Source organism: Dama dama, chromosome 12 (assembly GCF_033118175.1).
Source record: "Dama dama isolate Ldn47 chromosome 12, ASM3311817v1, whole genome shotgun sequence".
Lineage (NCBI taxonomy): Eukaryota > Metazoa > Chordata > Mammalia > Artiodactyla > Cervidae > Dama > Dama dama.
The window spans coordinates 59,430,870-59,442,682 of record NC_083692.1 but is presented as its reverse complement, the minus strand read 5'-3'; the positions used below and the strand labels follow the sequence as shown (position 1 = coordinate 59,442,682).

The 11,813-nt window shown below is 36.7% G+C and overlaps 1 protein-coding gene across 7 annotated transcripts in view; it reads left to right on the top strand.

Annotated features, from left to right (window-relative positions):
• KLHDC1 (kelch domain containing 1) overlaps nucleotides 1-11,601 on the top strand; it is a 38,633-nt gene extending 27,032 nt beyond the window's left edge. For 6 of the 7 annotated variants that reach the window (XM_061157419.1, XM_061157416.1, XM_061157418.1 and 3 more), the window contains 3 exons: nucleotides 3,137-3,221; nucleotides 5,055-5,107; nucleotides 7,810-11,601. In XM_061157419.1, the coding sequence (XP_061013402.1) occupies nucleotides 3,137-3,221; nucleotides 5,055-5,107; nucleotides 7,810-7,996 (325 nt within the window). In that variant the 3' untranslated portion in view covers nucleotides 7,997-11,601. Of the gene's footprint in view, nucleotides 1-3,136; nucleotides 3,222-5,054; nucleotides 5,108-6,136; nucleotides 6,230-7,809 lie in introns of all 7 variants that reach the window. The other variant, XR_009695128.1, reaches the window with a different exon arrangement.
• Nucleotides 11,602-11,813: the final 212 nt, after the last annotated feature.

Genomic DNA, 11,813 nt, shown 5'->3' with positions numbered 1-11,813 from the left:
GCAATTCTGGGTCTTTTGAAATATATTGTTTAATTTAAAGAGTTTTATGTTAAAATCCAGGAGCCCAGTGTTCTAGTCCTTGCTCAGCTAACACTTAGTTTTTTGGCTTGGGAAAGTCACTTTGAAGAAGCTGAGCATCAATTTCTTCATCTTTGAAATGAGGGAGTTGGACTAGATGAGCTCTTAGTTCTCTTCCAGTTGTCTGTGTGAATGCATTACTTATAGACCAAAGTGGTAGTAAGAATATGTTTAATTTTTAATTGCTCCTGTTTAATATTTCAATCCTTAATGAGTAATTAGAGCCATACAACTGTTATCAATAAAATACTAGTTAGAACTGATCTATGTAAAGAGATTTCTTTGAACTCAACTGATGTGTCATGTAAATCATATGCTTTATTAGAATGTTTAGGTGATAAGTTTAGAGCAGCTGTGAGAGGACATAAACTATCAGTCTATAGAAAAAACATCAGGTTGCAAGCTAGATGTCACCAAAATCAAGGCAGGAAAGGCTTTCCAGTATTCCTTGATGATGAAGTCCAGGCCAGAGTTTCCCTCAGGCAGATAAGACAAAGGCAGATCTATCTTCAGGTTACAAGGTGAGAAGGAGAACAGGTGGGATACAGTTTATTGTAAGGAGAACATATATAAGTGTATATATACTAATTGTTTTTATGAAAGTAAGAGTGTATGTAACATCAAAATGTATTTCGTGCAAACTTTTCCAAATTACAATTTGAAATGTAAGCTGCCCAATCCTCCTCTTGTAATTCTACAGAAAGGTTTCACAACTTTGGTATTACTGACTTTTTGGACCAAATTATTCTTTGTTGTTAGGGGTGTCCTGTGCATTTTAGGATATTTAGAAGCATCTCTGGCCTTTATGTAATAGATGCCAGTGGTGTTGCGCCCACTCCCCCCTTGCCACACACACCTGGTATTATAACAATCAAATATCTCCAGATATTGTCAGATGTCCCCTTGGGGGCAAAATTGACCCTGTCCTACAGTGTAGCACTCTCTTCACTAGGTCTTACTTTAGATAAACTATGCTTGGGTGAATAGCCATCTATATAGTCATATCAGATCAGCTATATAGATGGCTATCAGCAAAGTCCCTTTTTTGTTTCTGTGAAAGACGTCCAATAAAGTGTTAATATGTAGAGCCTTAGGCACTGTTGAATCCCGTGAGTATTGCCAAGGTTACACATGGCTTTCTCTTCTCAAAATTAAGCTGTTCCTTCCTGTGAGGGCATTCATTATACTCTGTCTCCTTTGCTCAGTCCCTCCTCCAAACCCTGTCCCCAATCCTACAACATAATCTGCGTGTTGCTGAAGATCTATATAACTTATATTCTAACATACAAGTTGGAGAGTTAATTGGGAAGAATATTTCCCAAACAAAATTTCTAATGACTCAGTTCTGTTCTGGGTCCCAAGTGCATTAGTCCTTGAATGTGTCATGATTGTTTGAGAAAACTATTTTAACAAATTGTGCACAATCCCACTGTTTGCACTTGTGGAAATTAAATAAAAAGAATTAATGTACTAAAAATAGTTATGTGGTAATAAAAGACGTGGTAGTACGTAATTTGGGAGGCATCTGTTGCTTCAGAAATTTGGCCTATTAAGGAAAGCAATCAAGTACTCTCAGAAACAAAGCAATGACTGTAAAACTTCATTTATTTTCTAAAAGTGAGAAATTATGTGTACTATTTTCTGAGAGTTAGACCCCCAGAAACATTGAAATTTATAAAAACGTAACATTACTTTTGGTAAATAATGTGAAATTGTACATGAATATGAGCTATCAGACCATTTCCAAAACAACATCAGATGCTCTAGTTCTTTCTGAAATAATTTGTGTATTGAGTAAATTATGCTAGTATTTTGTGTTTGCTTTTGTTAGTCAGAAGTTTTTGAGCACCTACTGGATGCAGAAAACCTTATTAAGCATTTTTAAGGAGAACATAAAATTAGATTACCGGAATTCTAGTGGTGTGCTGGTAAATAGTTATCAACTGCTGTCCAAGAAAAACAAAACCAAAAAAAGTCCTAATTTGTAGCATTTGCTGATTTCCACTGTGGCCAACATATCATTGAACATGATGTGCCTGGAGTTGACAGGCACAACTGGCTTTACCCAAATCCAGCACACCACTGGGGCCATTTTTTACCTTAAAGACTTTATAGAGTTTTTGTTGGGAGTTAGAAAACAAATTACATCAAACAATTGAAGTAGTAGATAGAGCAATTTGTCTTCAAATGTAAGTTAAGATATTGTAAAATAAGCACATAAATGTTGAAAGGCGCTGAGCAGAGAGGGTAACAGAGCCAATTTGGGCGGTGTTCGGAATCCTTCCTGGGGATTTTGAGCCTGTTTTAGGCCCTGAGAGAATGACTTCTCATTCTAAGCCTAAGAAACAGGGCGAACCAAAGCCTAGAAAGAGATGTAAGCTTTTCTCTTAGGGGACACAAATGAATGGACTTGGCTGAAGTTGGAGGGAGGGTTCATTTGAGAAAGTTACAATTTATCAGAAAAAGAAATAGCTGTTGATCATAAATTTGAGGCTAAGAACAATGGCACAGATGCTTCCTGATCAGGAAATATCCATGTTTAAAAACAATAAATATTTGAAATATATTATTTATCAGTTCTATGTAGCTGGAAGAGATTAGAGACAGAAAAGTGAGGAACGTGTTATGGTATTCTGTACCCAAAGTGATTAATGTGACAATGTAAAGAGAATGATGAGAATAGCGCCATGGCAGATAGCAGTAAGAAAACTGTTTATGGAATAGGCTGGTCAGTTCTTTTTAAAATTGTTTTATTTTGTGATACTATCTATGAGATAAAGAGGTTAGAAAAAAGTTGAAGGATATAATATGAAAGAGTTATTGGGAGTCATCTCTTTCATTGAAATAATGTGATTTAATAAACCCTAGAACCCAAGTCTCTAATGATTCTAGAGGAATTTAAAATCTAACCTCTTTGAGGATATGGCACAGGCTTATGTTCAATCATGCCTCTTTTGAAATAGATTCAATTTTAGAGTGTTCAGTTTAAAATTGATTTATAAGTGATGTACAGCTTCTTCCTTGATAGTATTTCACGGTTTATAATTTTCAATCACAGGTTATGGCACACAGCCTGTTTGGGAAAAGAAAATGAAATAATGGTATTTGGTGGGAGCAAAGATGATTTACTTTCCTTGGATACAGTAAGAAATTTTCATATCTAAATATTTTCTCTGAGTAATTGTTTTATTGAAGCTAAATGGCTGTTCAAAAAGATTATTGATATTCCCACATTGAAAACTATGGAAGGGCACAAAATGTTACACCGTTGTATGATTAATCTCCAGAATGAGTGACTTTTGTGAAGCATTTCAGGATATTTGGAGTTGATAAATCAAAATAGGTCTATTAACATTAGTCAAGTTATTAAGAAGAGCTTTTAAAAGATGACTCTTCCTTTTCTCTTTGACCCTTCCCATAGTCTGGGTATTTATAATTTTATCAAATTAAAATATTTGTAAACATGAAAAGAATATATATAATGTATATGTAAACTACTAAGTATAAGTACTCTTGAAATTTGCTACCTAACTTAATAACTGGAACATTATCAGTGCTAGCTTTTCCCTTCATGAGGAAACTACTTTGAAATGTTTAAAGTATATTTTATTTCTATTTTGTGTTCCCTTTGCCACTGCCTTATCCACACCTGTTTTACAATTGAGTTTAGTTAAAGCATTCTAATTTTAAAATCTGATAAAACTAAAGTCAAAGGGATAAATAAGTAGATTTTGTAGCTTGTGTGGCTCAGCTGGTAAAGAATCTGCCTGCAGTGTGAGACTTGGGTTCGATCCCTGGGTTGGGAAGATCCCCTGGAGAAGGGAAAGGCTACCCACCAAGTATTCTGGCCTGGAGAATTCCATGGACTGTGTAGTCCATGGGGTCGGAAAGAGTCGGACATGACTTTCACTTTTCACTTTGGAAAGTATTTTTCTTTCCCTCCTAGCACCCTGGGAAATTCAGAGAGATGGGCGCAGTCTGTACATGATGGACCAGGAGCTCAGGATTGCTTGCTCTGGTTTGCATCAGGCGCTGGGGAATGGCTGACACTGGGAGCTGGTGGGGATGGGCTACTCTTGAGCCAGAGCCCGCCCCCAAGAACCCCAGCGCCCTCTCACCTCTTCAGGCATTGTTTTTTCCAGGCTTGCTCCTACAGAGTGGCAAGCTGAAATAAGGTGGCTTTTCTCCTGGGAATTTGGTTTACTGTAAGGTTCTGGGGCCTCCAAATCAAATGTTAGGTATAGTGAAAGTTTTAGAACTTTCTATGGCTAAGAACTCGGTGCTTTAAGAAAAGATTAAAACCACAACTTTACCTTTATTTAAAAAGCAAATTAAAAAAATTTAAAAATTAAAAAAAATAAAAAGCAAATTTTGTGGTTTGTCTTTGTTTTCTTGGCACTAGAAATCTCTATTTAGGATACAAACTTTATCATTAACATGAATTCTGATTAAAATCATGATCATAAATTGTGAAGTTCTAAAGACCTACTTGAAAGGATAAGAAAAAAATGTTTGCTGACTCCTCCCCATTAACTTTTTGATGAGAGAGTCATTATCCAAAAAATCATCTGAATCTGTGATTTTCAAATTAGGAATTCCCAGGGAATCTATCACCTGGAAAAGGGAGACAGAATAGAGATTTTAAAATGAGTCATTTGGAAGAAAAAGTTCTGCTTAAAAGACAAAAACTTGAAGACCACTGCCATTCTCATTTTGAAACCACTGTTCTAAGAAAAAAAACATTTGCAGTTATATAGGCTGTGCTTAGTTAAAAGTTGGGTCACTGAATAAATGGTAACCATACACCCAAAGTTTGTATAGCTAGCAGGTGTGTATATATTTGTGTGTGTGTGACTAGAGATTTATTTGCTGCTTTACATAATTTCTTCTACATTTATAAAATAAAAATATTCAGTTATTAATGTTACTGTTATTTTTATTAAAAGTCTTGACCACTCCTTTTTTATGTTGATTAGGGTCATTGTAATGATTTATTGATCTTTCAAACACAGCCTTATTCATTACTCAGGTAAGAAAATTCATTACTTTAAAATATGTATGTTATTAATATATGATAATTTCTTTCTTCTTCCTTTTTGGGAAGTGTTATAATATTTTTCAAGTAGTTTATCACTTGAATTTAAGTTTACAGCTGCCTAAGAGTATAATCCGGAGAAGGCAATGGCACCCCACTCCAGTACTCTTGCCTGGAAAATCCCATGGACGGAGGAGCCTGGTGGGCTGCAGTCCATGGGGTCGCGAAGAGTCGGACACGACTGAAAGACTTCACTTTCACTTTTCACTTTCAAGCATTGGAGAAGGAAATGGCAACCCACTCCAATGTTCTTGCCTGGAGAATCCCAGGGACGGGGGAGCCTGGTGGGCTGCCGTCTATGGGGTCGCACAGAGTCGGACACGACTGAAGCGACTTAGCAGCAGCAAGAGCATAATCAAATTTGTAATGATGCATCATATGCCAGTATAATTTCTAAAAATTAAAATATACAGTATAGTCACATTTTTGTTTCTGAAATTGAATTTACTTCATGTGGTAGTGTTAAACATAGTGTACTTCCTTGATTCTAGGCCTGACTTTTTCATATTTTAACTTTCTGAAATCAGAGTGTGTCTAATACTAGACACATACATGCACGTCTCATTTAGTATATAGAATTTCTCTTTTAACCCCAAAGTTTTTATTTAGTTAGTGGTGTGACTTTGTGGGTCAGCTCTGCCCAGGAAGAGTTTTGAGAGTAAGCTGGGGGGCCAACAACTGAGCATTAAGAACTCATAACATTTGAGGCACAGGACAAGGACGCGCAAGAGAGTGACCAGAGTTAAAGATGAAGCAGGAGATAAAGGGAGCACAAAAACCGAGGAAGTCACTGCAGATGGAGCATCTGCTTCCTGTAAGGAGGTCACGGAACATCTGGGTCGGCAAGTGCCCTGGAGTTTGGCAGTACTAAGATGTTGTTGGTACCGTAAAGGGGGAAGCCAGGATGACTTCTGGGGGTGAGCACGACCAGAGGAGTGAGAGTATTTGTTTCTATGCTTACAGAAGAAGCCATCATCGAGGCAGTTATTGGAAACACAATAAATGAAGGGAAAGTGAATGGAGCAGGCTCTTGAGGAGGTTGATTTTAGCAAACAGGTAATAGAACTATCCCTTGACTGGAGGAAGAGTACTTTTAAAATAATGGGGAAAGAAGGAAATATAGTTATAAGAATAGGTGACTTTGATGGTGGGACAGGGCACTGAGGTGGTTTTGGCTGACAGCGAGGTTGTCTGAGGAGGAAGAGGAGAGGTGAGGCTGTGAATTTAAGAACAGTGAAGATGTGCCACAGCTGCTGAGGAGACAGTGAGCAGATGCTGATGAGGGCTGTATTAATACAATATTGTCCTGCTGAGCACGCAGGAGGGCCCAGCGCAGATGGAACAGAATCTGTATGCCACATCCACAGAAACGTGGTTTTCTCCAGCAGCATGAAGCAGCCAGGTTGTAAGTGCAGAAAGGAGATGGTTGGCTGAGTTTAGCCAGGATGGTACAAACAGAGGGACAGTGGAGAAAGAGATTGTTGGCAAGAGAATGAAGAATGAAGTGCATATGGACAGGCAAATGCATATGGATAAACTGTGAAATGAATATGGACAGGCTGGTTAGGGAAGAAAGTTACAACAGGACTGGTGTCATTATTTGGAGATCTGGAAAGAGTCAAAGGAGGAAAGGGGTATAAGAGTTAAAAGAATATAAGGTTGTGGTCCAGGAGGAGGACAGAAGTTTAAGATTTCAGAGGTGAACTGTCCAGAGTGAAGTCATATGAGTAAAGAGGGTTTTCCACACAGATGTTAAAATCAGTCTAGGGACAAGACTGTGTTGAGCCCAGGGCCAAAGTCCTCAGCAATGGGGGGAAATGAGCGGGAGGTTAACAGATGGCAGCACCGGAGGGTGAGATGATTGTAGCCTGGAAGCGGGAGGGAGGAGCACGGAGAATGCATACTAGTATCCGCTCCTGACTGTAAAAATGGAGATAAGGGGAAATTTGTTCCCTTTTCTCAAGAAGAGAAAGAAAAAAAAAAACTGTGCAGAAAGCAGTTTTCTTAGATTTCACTTAAAACAAGGACAGAAAGTCAGAGGAAGCAGGAGTGTTTGTGGACACAACTGGTGTTCCAAAAGGCACCAAGGAAAGATTTGGAAGGGGAGATAAGCAGGGATGGGGAAGATGAACCAGTATAGGACACTGGACGTGCCTGCCTTTGAGGTTAGGACTCAGCTTGGCTGAGTTAGGACTCAGTCCATTTCTGGAGGTGGGTGCAAGCTGCAGGGAGGGTTGGGTCACAGGGAATGAAATGGATGCAAAGTGTTGCATCTCAGGGTGATGGAGAAGAAGACAGTTCTCAGAGAAGAGTGGTTATTGGGCTGGAAGAATATGTGAAAAGGAGTCTGCTTCAGACTAACTCGCTTCAAAATTAAGTCTGAATCTTTTTTACTTAAAGAACAGTATGCATGGTAAGTTGTAACTGGATTTTGGTCAGACACGGCACTATGCTATAAAAATACACAATTAATGTGGTGCTCTGGAAAGAACATATATCCTGTCACGTTCCAAACAATACAAAGGGAGTACATAATCCTGTGAGATTTTTATAATTTTATTTTTATAATACTTGCCTATACATATTTTATAAGTTCAGGTTCAAAAAGTAATAATTCTGTTATGTTTGGCTCACAGGTCATGCCTTGACTGCATTGGTAAAAATGCTATAATTTTAGAAAGTCAGATATCTTTATTACCTCCTAAACTTCTCCAACAAGTACTCAAAAAAATAACATTTTGGACTGCAGCTAATCACCGGGAAGAACAAAGAGCCCAAAAAGAAGAAACAGAAAATAAATATCAGTGGATCAGTAGCAATTAAGTTGTTATATATGCTATATGTTTAATATGTTTAAACATTTTAATCAGACTGTATATTTACCCCCCAAATTGGAGGCTTTATTTAGAAGATAAAATCTGAAACAGAAATTCTATGTTAAAGTGATTGTATGGCATGAGATATGTGAAAAGAAGATGTTAATGGCAGATTAATTTATATTTATATTTGTAAATTAATTTAATTGTAAGTTGCAGAAAAAATCTACTTTCTGAAAGTAAGTACAATTGTCAGAGATTTTAACTCACTGTGTCCTCTTTACAGGAAAGATTATACAAATTTGAGAAGAATTAAGAAATTATACCCAAGGACTTAGGGATTCTCCAACATAAAGACAAACAGATATATAAAAACACCTCATGTCAGCTTTCAGAAAGAATAGATTTTTCTCAAGTCACTTTAAAGTCACCTAAAGTTTCCCATTAAATAATTCAGTTATTTAAAGAACTTCTCCTTAAATAACTAATGTAGCTGGCCAAAATGAGAAAATAGGCAGGCACTGGTATGGGATTAAATATTGAACTCCTTTTAGCATTTATCTAGTAAAGTATTCTTGGTCATCTTTATTTGAGTAGGGAAATGAATGTCTTCGTTGTCTTTCTGTTACCTCTAAGTTGTTAGATTGTCCCATTTTCTCTGTATATATAAAGACAATGTTTGAAAGTGTTACAGTGGAGATTTATCATACAGGGTTTGACATACTGAGAGGCAGCATAGTTATTAACTTTTTAGACACCTTAAAATACATTTTGTCTTGGGGGCGTACTTCTAAAAAGTAACCTTCAGTGAATTATGAAATGGGATGATAACCTAGTAATTTATCTTTCTAGAAACTCATTTTGGCCCACACCGTTCTACAGAGTTGGTGCTCAAGACCCAGGTTATTCAAAATGTTATCTTACCATTTGTTTTCAGTATTAACTCCCTATAAAGAAATGGAACATGAATATTTATCTTTGTAGTCCTTAAATAGTACTTTTTCCATAATTAAGAAGTTTTTCATATATCACAGTCATATCCATCCATTAAATTACTAATAACAAGGAATTGCTGAAAACTCGGTATATAAAATTTCTCTCTACCATACTACCATGCAAGTTGGCTCTGCAATTTAAAATGTTAGAGTAAATGTATTTCTATATTGAAGTATATGTGTAATTTATAATGAAAATTACAGTAGTTTGTAGATCTTCTTAAATTTTAGAGATATATTTTATATATATATATATATATGTACTGTATTTTGGATGTGTAAAACTTCTATTTATGTATTGAAATATTTTGTGTTTGCATTTTATTTATTATACAAACTATATAGAATTACTATTTTCCTAGTTTTGTTAGTGTGAACCAGTCATTAGAATTGTGCAGATGATACTTCAGCATAAGTTTTCATTTCTGCTTACTATTTTTAGGCTGAATAACAGATTTAGAAAGTGAGTCTCACAGGTAATACAGGTCTTAGAAGTAATTATTTTATTACTATGAACTTTAGTATCAGCAGTCTATAAGGAAAAACTATCTAAATATATTAGATAGTGATAGACGACACAGTGGGATGACCTCTTTTTAAATGGCTTCTGAATTATTTCAGTACCTTCTCTAGCCTCTTAGAAAAGTACTTCTGTTTATAAACAGTTTACCTAAACATTAAAAGTTAGATTAGCCCCTCAAAACACACACACTTGAGTAAGGCTTTAAGAGAATGAAAATCTATGTATTATCTTTGGCACACAAATCTGGTGCTCTTCTTATTTGACTGATTATGCTGTACTACTTCAAAAAGTTATGTTCTGAGCTAGCCCCATGTTAGGAGTGGCAGGGAATTCTAATCTGAACTTCAGTTTCCAAAACTTGCCTTAAATCAGGGCTTCCCTGCTACTAAGAGATGTAAAGATTCTGGGAGCTGGCAGAACCAGTTTTGAAAATCCCTAGTCAAGCAGTCTTCATTCCTCATTTCTTACCTCTGTATGGTTTACTGTCAACTCTTTTGTTGTTGACCTGTGCTGTGTATAGGAGCCCAAGGCAACATCAGCCTCATAACTTTATTTTTTTTTTTCTTCAGCCTCACAACTTTTAACCCTCCCTTATGGGTTCTCTGTTTGAAAGATGGGTCTAGAGGGTTGACTTTTTTCTTTTTCCAGGTGGTTCACAAAATAGGTTTCCAGTCTGATTCTCAAGAAAAAAGAATTTCTGGCCATCTTTATTATGTGTATCAGAATATTCTTCCAGTTGTCAGGAAGGATTCTTTTGAGGTATTATCATTTTTAGAATGATACAGTAAATGGCATATCAAAATTAGTAGTATCTTTTCCAAGTAGTATCTTTGCAAAAACACCTTTAAAAATTATTAGCCTCTTGACAGAAGCTTAAAAATATTCTTTAGAACTTCATGCTGCCAACCCAGAAACAAAGTGATGTTTCATAAATACATTATTTATATGTATGTATGTGTGAGAGAGAAATAATATAAACTCACTAAAGTAGAATAATTTTCGTGGTAGTACATATTGTTTGAAAAAGTAAAATTTTGATTTCAGAACACTTCAAAGGAAAAGAAGCAGTTTTAAGAATTCCCATTTTTTGGTGCCTGTTTTTCCATTGTATTAATATTGTGATTCTATTGGAATTTCCAGCTCGATGGAGTTACCATGTGGTCCAGCACGTGGGTACAGCAAGAACATTTTCTAAATCACCCATGTAATGGACTGAATGTTTATATCCCCACAAAATTCATATATTGAAACCCTAATCCCCAAGTGTGATGATTTTTGGAGGTGGGGTATTTGGGAGGTAATTAGGTTAAGATGAGGTCATGAGGGTGGGGACCGGGGATGGATTAGTGGAAGAGACCAGAGCTCTCCTTCTATGTCCCTTCCCTATGAGAAGGCAGCCCACTGCCAGGCAGGAGGGCCCACAGTAAGTACCAAGTCTGTCTGTACCTTGATCTCAGACTTCCTAGCCTCTAGAACTGTGAGAAATAAATGTTGTTTAAGCCATCCAGTCTGTGGTATTTTGTTATATTTGCCTGAGCTAAGACAAACCTGAAGTCCACAGTTTATGTTGGGGTTCATTCTTGGTGGTGTATGTTTTATAGGCTTAGACAAATGTGTAGTAACATTTATCTACCTTTATAGTAACATAGAAACTAAGCACTGCTCTAAAAATCCTCTGTGTTCTGCCCATTTATTCCTCCCTCCCCACTAAGCCCTGGCAACCATAGATATCTTACTGTTTTCATATTTTTGCCTTTTTCATGTTATACAGTTAGAATTATACAGTATGTACGTTTTTTAGATTGGCTTATTTCATTAGTAATATGCATTTGGGCTCCCCTGGTAGTTCAGATGGTAAAGAATCTGCCTGCAATGTGGGAGATACGCGTTCAATCTCTGAGTCAGGAAGATCCCCTGGAGAAGGAAATGGCAACCTACTCCAGTATTCTTGCCTGGAAAATCCCATGGACAGAGGAGCCTGGCTGGCTACGGTTCATAGGGTTGCAGAGCCGGACACGACTGAGCAACTAACACACAATATGCATTTAAGTTTCCTCCATGTCTTCTCATGGCTTGAAAAAAATGGCTCATTTTCCAGTACTGAATAATATTCCAGTCTCAAATGTTTTACAAGTGAGGAAACAAATTTAGATCACAATAATTCTTAATTTTCAGTCTAACGCTCTCCTGACTAAGCTATTCCGGCTAGCTTAGATCACAATAATTCTTAATTTTCTCTTGATCTAATTGAAAAGTGTCATGTAAAATGTAAGCTAAAATAGCGGCTGTGTGAACAGGATTCACTT